The 16,707-nt window shown below is 46.3% G+C and overlaps 1 protein-coding gene across 5 annotated transcripts in view; it reads right to left on the reverse strand.

The window, feature by feature from the left end:
• The window catches only part of CACNA1I (calcium voltage-gated channel subunit alpha1 I), a 157,762-nt gene that overhangs the window by 2,208 nt on the left and 138,847 nt on the right, over positions 1 to 16,707 (reverse strand). For 4 of the 5 annotated variants that reach the window (XM_035346886.1, XM_035346895.1, XM_035346907.1 and 1 more), the window contains 11 exons: positions 16,474 to 16,625; positions 14,691 to 14,800; positions 13,978 to 14,111; positions 13,265 to 13,335; positions 9,539 to 9,617; positions 8,837 to 8,958; positions 7,751 to 8,095; positions 6,966 to 7,112; positions 2,619 to 2,735; positions 2,091 to 2,256; positions 1,144 to 1,340 (listed from right to left, as the gene is read on the reverse strand). In XM_035346886.1, coding sequence (XP_035202777.1) covers positions 1,144 to 1,340; positions 2,091 to 2,256; positions 2,619 to 2,735; positions 6,966 to 7,112; positions 7,751 to 8,095; positions 8,837 to 8,958; positions 9,539 to 9,617; positions 13,265 to 13,335; positions 13,978 to 14,111; positions 14,691 to 14,800; positions 16,474 to 16,625 — 1,640 coding nt within the window. The remainder of the gene's footprint in view (positions 1 to 1,143; positions 1,341 to 2,090; positions 2,257 to 2,618; positions 2,736 to 6,965; positions 7,113 to 7,750; positions 8,096 to 8,836; positions 8,959 to 9,538; positions 9,618 to 13,264; positions 13,336 to 13,977; positions 14,112 to 14,690; positions 14,801 to 16,473; positions 16,626 to 16,707) is intronic. The other variant, XM_035346899.1, reaches the window with a different exon arrangement.

The raw sequence follows: 16,707 nt of genomic DNA on the forward strand, positions 1-16,707 counted from the left end.
ACCTGTGTTCATGTCTGGGCTTCCTGCAGCCCAGCTGCAGGGCCTTGCGCTTGGCCCTGTTGAAATTCACGAGGTTCACACAGGCCCACCTCTCAAGCCTGTCGAGGTCCCTGTGGATGGCATCCCTTCCCTCCAGCATGTCAACTGCACTACTCGGCTTGGTGTTGTCCAATCTCCCGAACCACAGCTATTCAATACAGTTTACGTCACATAATCAGAAGTTTACCAATTTCTCCTTTACAGTGGTTCAGTACTTTTGCCCCAGCACTATGCCAGCTCCAGAGCTCTTCCTCTTCATGTTTAAACTTCTACGAGAAGTTCCAACACTGCAACAATTCAGTGGCCTCAGTTCAAGGCTAAATTTATCCCTGGTGAATTTATACACATTTTATTGTGCCAACTGTGTCTATCACACAGAAATGGATAACATATAATTTTATTTTTGTAATTTTTGGTTTGTCTGGAATAGAGTGTCCCTGTACACTTCAAACAGGAATTGTTCATGGAGTATCTTCCAAGAACAATAACAGGGATCTCTGTTGTGCTTTCATCTCTCTGTCTCCTCTGCTCTTCAGAGACACTTGATCTTCCTCAATGCTTTTATTCTTCTCTTCAGTGAGAAGCTGCCTTTTCAGAAAAAGACAGCACCTTTCTGGAATGCAAGATCTAAGTGGGCAGGGGAAAACTGTGAGCTCTGGGACGTGGAGTATGGATGTGGCACGACAGACTGTGGAGGACGTAGGTGGGGAGAAAGCAGGTGTGTGATCCAGAGTCATGGTGCCTGGAGGGACCGCAGTGGTTATGCGGCTGCCATCTCCCTGGCTTACGCCGTGGCTGCTGTGCATGCAGGTGCCTGCACTGCACTTGGCCCAGTGGCTCAGGGGCAAGCTGAAATGTGATGTGATTTTGTTCTCATGTGAGGCTAGCTGCAGCTGTCACACTACTTTTTGATGCAAAGCAGAAGAGCATAAAATTTCAGGGGATAGAGATACGCAACCCTCCTTTAGTGTACAAACCTCTCTCCTCCCCAACCCTCTTGCACCCTGCAGTCCCCTTGTGCTCCTTCAGCAGGCCAGATCCAGGTCACCCAGCCTCTGACCACAGCTGGCCTCTCTCCTTCGGAGAGGAGATGGGATTCCTCACCTGGTGAAGAAGTGAACAGTTCACACTCGGAGATCTCAGTGATGCCCATGAGCCTTGCAGAGAGATCTTAGGAAGGTTGCGTGGACACGAGACCTTCTCAGGCCCTGTCTGTGTGGCAGAGATGGCTGGGTGGAAAAATTCTGCTGGTACAGGTAACAGAGGGCAAGATGTACCTGGAGAAAAGGGGCTGGGAGGGACTGACACAGCACCAAAATAAATAGGGAAGAGAAAACAAACAGAAAAAGAGCTTAAGAATCCTCCAATTTGATTTGCTGTTACCCTGAGGGTCCTAAAAGTCCAGTGCAGGGAGGGTAATTGGTTACACACACTCCAGGCAAAGGAACCTCAGTCTACTATTCACACTGTGAGTCCCTCTTTCTGCACAACAACCAAAACCTGCACCAGACCCTGAAGATCTAACCCAGCTCAGAGCTGTAAAGCAACAGCCCAGCTTGCCTCTCCTGTTGCTGCTCTTGGAGAGACAGGCTGGGCCATAATGCCTTGATTCAACCAAGTATCACTGCCAGGGGACTTTCATCCCAGGTCCTGCAAAGCAAGGGATGAAGGAAGATAAACAAACTGGTGATTTAGGAAACCTGGGGACCACAGGAGGCCAGAGGGCACTAAGGAGTAGAACAGGGGCACTTCCACAAAGGTCAGACCTGCTATGTATTCCCTACGGCTATATTTGAGGATCCTGGTCTCAGGGGACACACAGGCAAGTCTGAGGGAGGGTATAAGATTCTGTGATAAGATATACCAGTTGAAGAAGGAAATGCTCCTCACCCCATTCCTGAGGACTGGCAAACTGAAAGCTAGTTCTTGGTTAGTGTAACCCCACATCAGATTACCTCCACTCCTGGCAGGGGGAAGGCAGGAGAAAGGCAGATGAGTTGCACCAACCCACACTCTCAGCAAACTTGGAGAATGATGAGAGCTGCCCTCACCTTTGGTACCTTCATGCTTTAGCCAAGACTGGACTGAGTTGAAAGGAGTTTTCTCAATTTCACACAAGTAACTGTCTGGGTTTGTTGAGCCATCTGCGCTGGATATTGGGAGGAGGCATTCCCCTAAATCTCCTACCCCAGTGGAGTCAGGGCTGTCCTTGCCATTCTGTTGGAAAACAGTAAGTGAAGACAAAGCCTGGTGAAATTTAACAGCAGACAACAGAGTAGGCTTGTCAAAGCTTCAGAAAGGGCTGACTCTGAAGGTATATTCAAGTTAGCTGAGGGATGCTCAGATTTCCCACCCAAATCCCCTAAATTTAGGCTCGTTCAGAGGCAGTTACTGACAGCAGTGAAGAAAACTTTCAAAAACATACATCCTTTTTTTTTTTTCTCTTTTATGGAGAAGCTCTTGAAAAGTGACCAGCATTTATATTCCTCAGCAGGGACACTCGGATGAATACTGAGCACTTCAGAAAAGCAGGCACAGAAATACAGAGTGCAACACGCCCATGACCACCTGGGGCTAACCTTGGTCTCCTTAGGACTCAGCTGAGAAGTGCTGCGATTATCTGTCTCATCTCCTAGAAGGATGGAAGAGGACTTGTCTGAGTTGAGAGATAATGCTTCCATTTCGGCCAGCTGGACCTGCAGGAAGGGAAAGGAGCTGTCATTGAATGTCTGGAGCCCACCGTTCAAGCACTCACACCATTTATGATGGATAAGTAAGAGCCTGTAGACCCGAGATGAATTTTACGTTATATTCCTTGGATACATCAGGTACTGCCTAACCCAGACCTGGGCTGGACAGGAAATCCAATTTTAAGGAAGCTTGAACGTAAGATCTGAAAGCAACCCACTGCCAGTCCATGCTCCCCTAGTGCCAGCATTGCAGAAAGGAGTCCTGAATCCATCCCAGTGATACGGCTGGCACAAGGCCCTGCAAGTAAAGCCAGGCAGAAAAAGGGTTCCCTCAGGCTGATGATAAGACAATCTGCTCTGCTGAGGGATGAGGATTGGACCCATCCCTCTGAAGGCGCCAGGGACAGCCCTGCTTAAACATGAAGGTGCTTTCATTCCAGGGATAGTCATGCCTCTTGCAGTCCATGCCAGTATCATGCTTTTCATATACTCTTACCTTCATCACTGAAACCCCACCTCCCTCCATCTTTCCTGTATCTTCTATCTCCCCTCACCTCTAGCATACCCAAGACCTCAGCTAACACCACCCTCCCTCCCGTTCTCCATCCCTAGACTCACCCCTCCAGCCCTCCCATGCTCAGCTCTCTTGTTTTCTGAAACCAAGTCTGACTACTGCATCTTTCTCGTCCTTGAGGCTCAGCTCTGCTCCAGTCCCATGCCTGAGCTTGCTTCATCATTCAGCTCTTTCCTCCAAGCTTCTAATTCCCCCCTGGCCTGACTTCATCTCATCCTTTAATGCCTGAAAAGTACCTCCTTTTTCTAGTAGCCTAAGCAGCTACTCTAGCCCTCCTGTGCTCGACTTTCTGTTGGTGGTCTCTAGAGTCCCATCAGTTCCCACCACCAGCACCTGACTCAATAGTTATATTCTGGGTTGTCTCAGTCAGGAGAGCTTGCTTCCTGGGCAGTTATCTTGTCCTCCCCTGTGTTTGTGTTTGCAAGAAGTAGGTACAGCTTTTGTGCTCTAAGAGCAGGTGGAACATTTGGAGAGATGACTCCTTCGAGCTGGGGGTTTAGTGGCCTGGGCCACTGTCAGAGACTGGAAGTCTCCATCCTTGGATAAGGCACTTTGAATATACAGAAGGGAAAACCTGAGATGTATTTAAATAAAGGGCACAAGCAGCATCCACATTTGGGTTGCTATTCTGACATACAAACTTGGTGCCATTCAACCATGAAAAGAGCTCAAAACCAACAACTGCTGTTTGGAGTGCAGACACACCAGAGAACCCACAAGGACGTTGTGTCAAGCATACTACACAGCCACCAGTCAGCAACTGCTTGTGTATAGAAACACCGTCTTCATCTTGTCCCACTTAATGTGCGTACTCATCCATTACTCGCCTAGGTGCTTGTTACACCAGAACAGCCTTACAGCTGTGCTCGTAGAGACGTGAGCGTGAAATGTGATCACATCTGCGACTACCTTCTCCGACCATAAAAAAAAGGGTTTCAACAAAAGCCAGAATCGTCTGTTCTTCACCGAACCACTTGCTCACAAATTCTAATCACCTTGGGATCCTCACAAAAAGCAAAATCAACAAAGTCACAAGTAGAGAAACTGCACGTGCAACGCCACGGTTCACAGCTGCTCACTGACAAACCCCTGCCACTGGCTAGCTATGCTATCAGCCACCAACACGCAGATGTCTAACAGCCAACCAGCCCCAAAGTGAAAGGATAGAGATGAAATGAGGATAGGTTAGTGATACGAGAAAAAAAAAAAAAGTAATGTTTTCCTGTTTTGTCCTTATAGTTTCCATTACTGGAGAATATTTAAAAATATTCTGACTAAAGACAAAGGGGCAAAAAAGTAAAATAAACGTGGTGATGAGGGGATGAGTACAATCTGTAGAAACTGCTTGGCGTATCAACCACAGGCACTGAAACATGCACATATAGCCCTTAGAAAATAACTACTTGCAGATATAAGCTATCTTTAAAACAGAGCCATGATTAGGAAAATCTTTGATAGTCCAAAGAATTGGTTTGAAAATAAGATGCCAGGAGTTTGACTTGTAATGATGCTGAGCGCTTCTACTCAACACAGAAGAAAGCTTAGCACGTATTAATAACTTCGAGCCTATGTTAAGTGTTGTATTTATCTGCTTTGCTCAGTATCTTCCTAGATTAAACCACAACTGAAATGGGAGCAAACATTTTTGTCTGATATGTGATTGTTTTCACAAGAGCAGAGTTAAGGGTGATTTGGCGTGCAGCAAGCAGACTGTTTTGTTCAAAGGCATATGTACTGAAAAGGACTACATAAAAACTGCTCTGATTGTTTCTGAGACAGTACCAATCTGTGTGTACAATGTACATTCTAGCAACGTACAGCTAGTACTAATGTACAACTCTGGTTATGTTGGTACACCTTAGTACACGCTAGTTAATTAATGACTATGTGCATTGCTGGTGTTAGTGCTGGATTCAAACCTAGCTGTGGCAGTGTGCAGTAATTTCCTGATGGAATTTCCTCATTGTTTTTTCTGCTACGAAATACGAAGAGAAGGTCATGATCAACCGTGACTTAAAATCCTGAGCTTTAATTTTGATTCATGTGATGAGAAATAAAAGATCTACGTTTCATTATTAAAGATATTCCTGTGGATATAGATAATTTCTTTCCAATTCCACAATTCAGATGTACTGAAATATCAATTTAGAAAAATAATTTATGGCTATATAATAGCCATTAGAAAATATGGTCTAAGAATAATTATTTGGTGGTGATCATTCTGTTGAACTCTTTGCTGTGGCTGTGGGTTGCACTTTAAGATTTTGCTGTCTAGTTTCCTTGCTGGGAAGGCAAGAAGATCTTTTGCTGTTGTCTTTATTCCCAGGCAGGGTACTGAACACTATCTGGAAGGTTTTCAAATGCACCAAACTAGCTGCAAATTACTTGATTTGGGGGTAATCCTTCCGGAACGCTTTAGAAGACCTGATTTTTCTGAGAAGGCTGAGCACTGACTGCTGAATATAAGGACTTATGGAAGGCGTTGGGAAGTACAGTGACTTGAAAACTAGTTATTTGGCTGTACTAATGCAGTATCCATGGGTGAAGTGTTGCAGCACTGAGAAACCGCAGCAATTTTCTCATTCTGGTATTTTCAAAGGGAAGATATTGGGACAAGTAGGTAGCTGAAAGGCTGAAAAAAATTAAAGCATCAGAACCACAGGTCCAAAGCTAAATGAAATGTTGTTGTCTTAAAATATGGATAGAGTAATCTGCCAATGAGAGCTCTCTTCCCAACTTTCCTGGTTTCTTTAAAGGTAATAACAACATATCAAGCTAGTTACGGTGAAGGAGATGGTGAAGATTGCCACTGATGACAGATGAGACAAGCTACTGACACAAGTCTAACCATGATCACAGTACTTAAGCATAAAATAAAATATTTCAGAAAGAAAAATAATTCTGCTTCTCACCTAACTTCTCCCAGGCTACTTTGCTCCTGAAGTTTTACAACATTAAAAGACTAATTGCTTACAAAGTGGTTTTCCAAAGCACGTATGAACTTTAGGAGCACAAGTCTAAGCCATTTGATGTCCTGCTCTTAGCAATAACCCATTTGTCAGCTAACAGGTTCCATATCTGAAAAGAGACTCTAAAACTTTCTCAGTGGGCCCATCTTTATTTAGTTTTTCCTCCAACTAAATAACCAGTTTTCATCACAAACCAATCCTTGCTCACAGACAGTGACTCAGTTCAACAAGGCATGTAAAAATGTGCTTAACTCACTGATCTCAACAGGGAATAAGCAAGTACATGCTTCAAATGAAGGCAAAACATGTGCTTAAACTGAATTGCCCCCAAGTGCTGTTATTGGGGTGCAAACCTTCCAGTCCTTTGTATATGAGCTTGAACCTCTGCTCTTGCAGAACTGAACGCAACACTGCCTTCATAGTCATTTCTCTACATCTCATTCCATCCCTCCTGACCTGTATCCCAGCACATCTCAGCTTTCTGCCACCTCAGACATCCCCCCATGACTAAGGAGGGCAGGCTCATACCAGAGGCAGTATCAGCAACACATGATGGATGGAAAACACAGTCCAAGCTCTCTGTCTACACAATCTACAGCTAAGAGCACACGTTGGATGACCTGCGGGCATGTGTGTGGGGGTGTGCAGGTCTTGGGGGGACAGTCCCCTCACGCATCCTCGTACGCAGGTTACCTCTTGCTTGTCATGGTTACACTTCTCGCACATGGCCGGCGAGGAGTAATGATGGAAGACGGAGCCCGATAGGTTATCGATGATCATTAACTCCCCGTCGAAGGAGTCCTTAATAATTAAAGAGACACTGTCCAGCCATAAGTTCTCCTAGGGGACAAGAAAGGGGGGAGGATGGGAGAAATCATTTTAAGAATGCCGAGTTTTTTGCTTCAAAGTTTCTTGTGAATTTGGGGCTGGGTTCTCCACCCTGACTCATCTGGAGCAGTACCTTGTTCTGCAGGTACCTGCACAGGATCACTGGGGGAGCATTTGCTCCTTAGGGTGTGTAAAGGTGCTGAAGTCCAATGCAAAAAAAAAAAAAAAAAAAAGGATGGACTGTCTTCAGTCACTGTCAGTGCACCATGGCACTGCTCATGCCTCCCTTCCAGCTCTGCTGGCATGCCTCACTCTTATCTGCCATTTTCCCTGCTCTCTTCTCCTGAGCTTCCCTCTTGAATTCCTCCTAACACATCTTCAGCTGATCTGCTCCATCCCTCTTCTGCTGGCCTTCAGGATCCTACACCATGATGCCAAAACTTCCAGGCAGTGCTACAGGACCCACTGCTATTATCTCCTTTTCCCTGCACAATGCTACCAACTCAAATGTCTACTGCTGAAAGCAAACCCCTCACCCTGAGGTGGAAGAGTCTGCCTGCTGCTGCTAAGCCTTCACTTGTCTAGGCTGCCTGGCTTCTCCCCATAGCCACTTGCTGCAGTCTGGTTGGTAAGCTCAAAGGTGTACCCACCTGTGCCGGAGAGTAGCATCTCATGCACAGACGTCCTTCAGGATCTGTTCTCCCACCACTGCCTCCTGTTCCTGCTCCTGCTCCTTTTCCCTGCCCTGAATTTGGAGAGCCTGACTTGCGGGAGCACAGCCCATGTGCAAATTCCAGCTCGATCTCAGCATCCATTTCTGCATCCTCCTGGGCTTCCTTGTTGCTGTCATCCAGGTGTTTCATGAGCACAGCTACCACCACATTGATGAGGACAAACTGGGCTGTGAGCACAAAGCTGACAAAGTACAGTGGGGAGATGAACTGCAGGTTGCTGAGGCAGCTCCGGTCATCGTGGCTGCAGTCACGTAAGGTATCCTTGAGGGGAAGTTGGGTTTGGGAGAGAACGATGGGAGGAAGGAAGGACTAAAGTAAGAATATAAGCTTGGCTGCTCTTTCTGTCAAAAAACACTGATGCCACTGGAAAGAACAGAGGCAACATTTCTATCACCCCACACCCTTTAGAATCACAAAGTCCCCCAAGAATCAAGGGCATCATCTGACCACGGGACACAACCTGTGCTCTCTGCTTCAGAGCAAATGTGCCCAAAGGTGTACAGAACAAACTCCTTACAGACCACTGCATGTTGCTGCCACTGTAGTCCCATGTGTGTGAACTGATGCTGACTGGTATTACCTTCTCTCATCAGGCTCAAAAGCACCATATGTGTTCAAAGAACTCGTCTTCCCCTCTCTGCCCATCCTTTGAAGGAAGGAAAGATTAATTTGGATTGCTCTGGTAGCTCTGTGGGTGGGTGCCATGTAAAATTACTTTTAACTTCAGTAATGGGCCTTATGACAGCAGATATTCTCTTAGCTGGGATGGCCTTCTTGCTCCTTCCAAGGGCAATCTGCACTTCTCAGCCAGATGGCTGTAGGACCAGATGAGCCCAGGGACTAAGTTACCATGGAGAGGAGGGAGATTCTGGCCAGAGCTGGGACTTGACCTAGCAACTCAGCTCCTTTCCCCTTTCCAACCAAAGCACTGCTGAACTGAGAACAGGTCAGAATTTTTCCTTGCCCATTGCAGGGACACCCACACCACTGAGGCCCAGTTACCTTCATGATCCCGTTCCAATTGTCACCTGTGGACACCTGGAACAGCGTGAGGAAGGCCATCCCGAAGTTCTCAAAGGTGGCGTGACGGCTCATGCCCTCACAGGGGTTCTCGTCATTGCATACTGAAAGGAAGGGGATCACAGCTATCAGTGGAGGACACACACTGCCTGCCCTGAGATCGACAGCAGGAGCTAGGGAAGGGCACTTCAGGCTCCTCACAACCTGGACATCTCAGTTAATGGCCTCAGCACCCTGTCTGACAGCAGGCTGTTGCCCAACAGTTGGCTGTTTACCAGCAATACAGGAAAATCACTGATAGCAACGTAACTGGGTCACTTTGGGGGATCCTTCCAACAATGTCACTGGGCTATTGATCTTTTTGATCAATATTCCATGACGGGAGACATAAATAAGCTTTCTCTGAGCTCTCTTCCATAACCTTAAGGCACTATCAAGGAAGGCAGTGCAGAAAAAATAAAAGTTTATGAATGAAAGAGAAAGCAGAAATTGCTTTTATTCTATTAGGCTGTTAGAACAATAAAATTTTAGAAGGGAAACTCTGTTTATATCAAGTATGCAAAAAGGAGAATAAAGGACACCAAATAATTCAGTCCTGTTAGTGAATGAGTACTGAGCTTGAGAAACCTCATTTTCCCAGCAGGTCTGCAGCTCACACCGGAGCACAAGCTGATTGAGACTTACCTAGTTTTCCAAAGAGCTCCACTCCTAGAGCAGCGTAGATGAAAAAGAGGAGCATGAAAAGCAGTCCAAGGTTCCCCACCTGAAAGCAAACCACATGGTCAGCCTATCCCAAAGCCTACCTCATCTGAACACTGAAAGTGTAGATCATACACAGACTGGTTTCTGTCTTTCAAAGTCAGAAGAGAAGAGCAGCAAATTGCCAGTGTACAAATGCAACCAAACGATTACGCAGCACATGGGAAATCACTAGTGATGGCACCATCCATGCTACAACAGCCACCAGCAGACTCAAAGGATGCTCTGTTCCTAGCTGCCACTACTGTAGCACAAACTCTGGCCAGGGCTGACTAAAGTGTATAATTTCTGGGCCAAATTAAGGCAGGCATGTTGGAGCAGGGGCACAGAGAAAGGAACCCAGTTGGGCTGGGTGAGGGCCAAACTATGTATTACTGCATACAGGCATGCCCTGCAGTGTTACATGCCACATCAAGCTGCCTAAATCCCCTGAAGTTATGCTTTTTGAAGCATGACAACAGGGCTCCAAAGGGATGGGGGCGTAGGTACCCCAGCTCCTGCAATGAACCCTCCATAGGTGGAGGGCTGAGTGGGGCCTGGGGAGGCAGGTGGGAAGGAAGATGGGTGAAGAGACCCTTTTAAAATGCAAAGAGAGGAGAAGAGGGGAAGACACTATGAATAAGCCAAGAGGGGCTTTTGCATCCTGTGAATAACAGGGCAAAGCCTGATTTCTGGGCTTCCGGCAGTTGCTGTTTAGAAACCCCACAATGGGAGGATTGCTGCTTCATGGCGCACAAAGGCGGCAGTGTCACCAGCAATGTGTGCACTGCCCCCAAGTCCTCTGCCCCCACGTCCTCACTCTCCCAGATCACTGCTCTGCTTCTGGATCTCCTGCATCCCAGCATGTGGGGCATATGGATTATATATGGGAAGCAGGAGCGGGCTTGGAATATGCAGGCTGAACAGCAGCAGAAAATGCCAGTAACGATTACCACACCATTGGTGGAGCAAGGGGAGGTAGGGATGAGTTAAGGACCTGGTATTTGGGTGTTTTTGAAAAACTGAACAGTGTCTGATTCGAATGCTTGTGAGTGCATGTGGTCACCGGGCCTTTGTTAGGATCATCTACTTCAGGAGCCTAATTTAGTCATTGCAACTGCTGTGACATCCAAATTCAGGAGAGAAATGAATGATTCAGCCCACCCACTCCACTGGGCTGCCAGAACCTGGCTCCCTACATATGCAGTGGAAGGAATTATTTCTGATGACTAAATTGGACACCATAGTTAATGCTCTGAACACACACCTATGTGCCTGTGTCTATCGGGCATTAAAAGAAGACAAGCTAATAAACTTTAGCTAAGGGCTACATTTTCAAGGTGCTCTGAAAATTAAAGCGCTATTCACTATTTAGAATTGTTGCTGTATAACAAAGAAAGGAAGAGAATTGAAACAGGACAACTGGAGGCACCTTATATGCCATTAGCAAGCCAAAATCCCTGATGTGAATCTGTGCTCTAGGAACATAAAGAGAAAGGTCGAGAGAAGGAAAAAGCACAAGGGAAAGGACAGCTTATTTTAAACTGCTTCTTTTGGCAAAGCCAATAAATCTTGGAGAATAATATTACAGATAATTCAATTGTCCCCTGAAGACTCAGTGTGTAAAATATGGAGACTAAATTCAATTTTTAACAGTGAAACTGGGGGATTTTAGCCCCGCTTTGAGAGCAGATTTTGACACAACTTTAACTATGGAGTGATTTTTGATCCCTCTGTTATATAACTTTATTAAGTGAAGCCAACCCATTATAGAGGGAAGCAACAGCCAGTCAATAGCAAGTGGATTGATCATAGACTTTGATGCTGAAGGATTAAGCACTGCTTGTTATTACCTTCCAGGGAATACCTAGAAGCCAGACCTTTAGACATCTGCTTGTGAAGGTATTGTGGCAGATATTAATGACCTCCAAACGACAGATCATCTCGGTTAGCAAAGGGTTTGTGGGTGAGTGTGAGAGTGAAAAGAAAGAATTTATAAAGAATGGAAGAATATGCTTGTGGTTTGTGGCTAAGACCAGAGAGCTGGTCTTGAATTGAGGTCCCGGCTGTGTTCTTTGCCATCCTGAACAAAACACTTCGCCCCATGACTCAGTTTCTCCGTCTGCATTGCAGAGATATGAACATTTTCCCTTCTCCTATTTATTCACAATATTTTAGGGGTAGAAGTCCAGTCTCACCATTCAAGTGCAAATATACTACAGAGTCCTTTTTCTGAGGGTTTCTGGACACTGCTTCAGCCAGCTTGTAATACCTGTGTACATTTATCTGGGCTGCAGAATAAACATGTCACAGACATGCAGATGTTGGATCTGGAGACCTGTTCCATTTCAGATCCCTGCCTGAGTGAATCACTTGTGGCTGCTAGAACGGAGAAGAGCAAGGTGCAGAGGGGCTGCACTGAGCCAGCCTGGGGCAGCAGAGCCAGAACTAATATACTTCACTGGACCAAAGCTGTCTGCTACAAGAACACCCTTAATCTCCCATTCTTCACATTGCTTAATGTACCTCAGCTCCAAACTATCCTCAATGACAAAGGATATTATTATATATCCTCTATATGAGTTATATCATTATTATTATATAAAAATACAAATTATTATTGTTTAATAAAAAATGGGAGATCGGACAGAGCATAGGATCCAGGAAAGATCACAGCGTTTCCCCCTGGCTTTTGTGCCATGAGATTCCCCTAATTCAGACTGACATCATTTATTGTCACTAACATCGGAAGTAAATTCCTTGTGTAACTACTCATGCTGTTTTCAGATTGATTCTCAGCTCTGCATCACTCACCAAGACTGGCACATTAACTGATAAATCAACTGACAAATGCCCATGCATTTTGATATCATCCAAGATAGCAGCCTGCCAGGGGAACGACTGATATATGATCGGTAGAGCAACTTGGTGCCATTACTCCTTGCTTAACAATTCTCTCTTGAGGATCCAAAAGGAAGGGGACCAGTCTCCCAGGCTGCTCATCCATCACGGAGGATCCTCTCAGTAGGCTTGGTGCCTGTGTAAAGCACCGTGTCAGCATCTCATTCGGGAACAGCTGCCTCTCACAGCTCATGAAATCCTTCTGTCTAGCTGTCTTGTGGTAGACACTTAACTGCCGGCTGCGTGAGCCACAACAGAGCGCGTCACTGCTTCTCATACATGAGAGGCTCGGAAACGTGAAGGGATCCAGCAGGAGAAAGGAAGAAATGAAAGTAGGAAGGGGGGAGGCACTGGCTAAGAAAAGGAGTGACAGGAATGTGAGTGAGAGAGGGGGAACATGCAGGGAAGGGTGAGAGGGACGGAGATACAAAGACCTGCTTTCCTCCCAGAATGGCTGCCAGTCACGGTCCCCTTCTTACAGAGAGAGGAGACAGGAGCTGGGGACTAGCCACAAGTGGAAGACACCAGCTAGACATGATGTGAAGAAACCTGCCCTTACCCTAGAATGAAGGCTTATTTCATTCACCCACTGGAGAACAGAGATGTGAGGTGAGCTGTATCCCTATGACTGACATGAAAACTTGGGCAGCATTTTCAGGCAGTTGCCTGCACAACACAGTCAATACCACCTTTGAGACACACAGAGAAGTGACCCTTTAGAAAAAGGGTGCAGAAAAGGAGAGAGTCTTTGGGGAAGCTTGTGTGTTTTACCTGTGGCAGGGCTTGAACAACTGTATCCAGGAGTGCTCGCATCCCTGTGGCCATCTTCAGTAGCTTCAGGACTGCCACAACAAGCATAAAAGTGTCACTCAGACTTAGCTCAGAAGGTCCATCCTTTTATGTAACTTACTAATATCAGTAGCATAAGATAGATGCTGATTTCCCCTTGCCCTAGAAAAACTGGATTGTCCCTTGTGTCCCCGTTTTCCTTTTTCCCAGAGGCCACCCATGCTTCTTCTGCTTCACCCAGACATGGTCTGGCCAAGAACCCTCTTTCTCCCAGTAATCTGTACCAACTCTCCCTCTGCTCTGAATTTTCATGCTTTCCACCACTTTCCCTTTCTCCAGCCACCATCCGTTAAGGCAGCTTAGCACATCTGGGTGACAACCAGGAGGATTCAGTCCTCTTCCTGTGCAAACTTTAACCTTCTTGGCGATCCCTTTTCAAGACACTGCTGCCATACTCAAGCCATAGAAGAGTAACAGGAAAAAATCAGTTCTTGCATGATCTGCTCACCTTCTTGGTCCTTCACCTCCTGTTAAAGACACTGCATCTAAATGCCTGGCTTAAATAAACCAGAAAACCTTAGCCTCTAGGCTGTCCTTTCCATTCTCTGACTCCCTTCAGCCTCTACAGCCTCTGCTTGCACTGGGTCCCACCCTGTGGCCACCTGCACCCCTGCCTCCAGCCACCTCCTTCTCACCCCGGGCAATGCGCAGCACCCTCATGATCCGGATGATTGTGGGGTTAATTGGGAGAGCAGCATTGATTTCAATCTCTTCCAGTGTGATGCCCATGACAGACAGCAACACAATGGCCAGATCTAGCTGGTTCCACCTTAAGAAGAAAAAATGAAGAGAGTTAGGGAAGACAGATTTTTTCCACTTCCCCGAAAAAGAAAGCAAATTGTTTCCACTTTAACCTAAACATTCCTTTACGTATGAATCCAAAGCCCCACTCTGAGTCAGCCTATATGGGCTTTTGCAGACAAACAGAGATTCACTTTGCACACACCCCGAGCAGCCAGAGGCAAGCCAGCCCGATCTGAAAGCATGGAGCTGTGTTACTATGGTGCTATGCTTTGACTAATGGGCTCAGCTTTTTATGGCCTTACTACCTCAAATCAGCTTCATTATATACGTTCTGCTTCAGCATGCTCCCAGTTTGCCTCAAGGGCAGGAAAAAAAAATGGCTGTTTCTGAGCCCACGTCCTTCGCTTTCTAGCCTAACTAGTAGATGCCAGCCAAGAAGCAGTTCTTAGACAATTCTTATTATTGCCTAGGCATTGCGGCTCTGCTGTGCAGAACTGAAAAGCATTCTGCTCCTGCCTCACACTCCAGATAGGGTTCTATCCTCAAAACCTCCACCCAAAGCCCTTCTGTCCCACAGCCACATTTGGCAGCACCCTCTGCTCACCTGTCTTTGAAGAATCGCCGCAGACCAAATGCCACCAGCTTGAGAACTGCCTCCAACACAAAGACAGTGGTGAACAGGTAGTTGCAGTACTTAAGAGCTGTCTCCAGGGACTGCCAGCAGAAAGAAAGGGTGAAATAATTGAGGCAAGAGCAGTATCAAGTACATAACCTGTGGGAGACTCTCCTGAGCACCAGGAATTTGAGAGTACATAGGGAAGCTGCCCCATGCTTCCTACCTACTTGAACATAGAGGCCACCTTCTAAGAGCAACCATCAGCTGGCCCCTCTGCCCCATGTTGTTCTAGGGATCAGTTGTTGTTCCTTTCTCTTTTACTTCTCAGTATAAGAGGGAGGAGGAGGCTACTGCAAGGAGAATCTACTAAGTACTGTCAACCTCCTCCTCTGCCAATAGACCATGCCATCACATTAATGACACTGGCATAGCTATGGACCAAGAGTGAGGCAAGAAGTTTACTTCAGTTGTGGATAAAAGCCATCTCTGATGGAAGGAAATCCCTTTGTGCCTTGGCCTCTGGGACAGGCATGTGTCAGCTGTGGACGTGGATTTCTGGTTGCTCATTGTGCTGCCCCTTCTCCACCACCAGGGATCAATGGGCAGCATTTGGTAGCACCTCATACTGGGAGTGTTCAAAGCACTTGGGCAGGATTTATTATCAGAGCCTGACAGCATGGCTGTACCAGAGTGTTACAGGGGAAGGAGCTGAGGAGTAAGAAAGAAGAGTGACTTGTTCTGATATGAGCAAAGGCCTGACACAAGGGTGACAACAAGTAAGGAGCGCGAGGTCCTGCAGAGTAAAACTGGGTACCACCAGGAGCAAGATAAAAGGTGGGCAGCTGAGCAAGATGGGTGACAAAGAGAGGACCGTGGCAGCAGATTTGAATGATAAGAGAAAGATTCAGCTCCTGATCAAAGCCTGAGATACCTTGAACAGCATCTGCTCAGGTGCCACAACTGTTATCTAAACCAACAATCTCCTCAAAAATAAACTGAAATACCACTGGGCAGATATCCTAATGAATGCTTTGTCTGCATATAGAGGCAGAAAGTTCCTCTGATATATGCAGCATATATATTTTTTTTTTCCTATCAGAGACATCTAGAGCTTTACCAGGAACTGAGAGAGGTACCTGGTCTTCTACAGCCTAAGTATAAAACCTCTTTGTCCTTTAGAGCCCTTTGCTGGGAATCACTCCCTGCAGCTGAGAGAGGCCCTGCTCAGTGCTTTGCCCCTTCAGCTTCTCTTACAGAAAACAGGTGGCTGAGTGAAGAGATCCTCTCCTGTGACACACAGCCAGCCAATCCAGTCCCCACAGCTCAGGCCACACAACAGGAGAATTGGTCTGACATTTGGAAATATGATGCAAACTCTGAAGCTCCCTGGACACTGCAGCTTCCACCATTCTTCTTGTTAGGATCCAGGGGAACACACAAAGCAGGCTAGGCAGCTAAATTTGGGTGACCCATATAAACCCTTAATAATAAAAAGCACAGAGACCTAATTGCACAAAGCATTCTAGTGGACAAACTCTTGCTTATATGCATTATCTCTATTGAGTTCAGACAATAACATATGTCTGTGTAGGGGCTGCCTTTCTGGGCACACACCAAACTCCTCACATATCCCTGCTTATTACATTAACTCTTACCACACTTTAACAGTACTTTTAGAGACACACGTGTCCTACCTCTTCTTGTAGATAGAGAGATGTAGCAAAACAGCATAATTACTAGAGACAGGGCTTATCTCCATGATCTCACTCACCACAGGTTGGTTGTAGTGCTCCAAGGACATGGTAACCACGTTGAGGCAGATGATGAAAGTGATGAAGATGTCCAGATAGTGGCTGGTGCAGACCGAATGGATAAGGAGGCGTATGGGGCAGTAGGTAGCATAGTACGGCAAACGCTGCGCTTCTTCGGTGGAAAGAGGGAGATGGGGAGAGTTAGAAGGAAATTGGAAGAAATAAAGAGATGGGTAAGAAACACTGAGGAGTGA

This window comes from Oxyura jamaicensis, chromosome 1 (genome assembly GCF_011077185.1).
Source record: "Oxyura jamaicensis isolate SHBP4307 breed ruddy duck chromosome 1, BPBGC_Ojam_1.0, whole genome shotgun sequence".
Lineage (NCBI taxonomy): Eukaryota > Metazoa > Chordata > Aves > Anseriformes > Anatidae > Oxyura > Oxyura jamaicensis.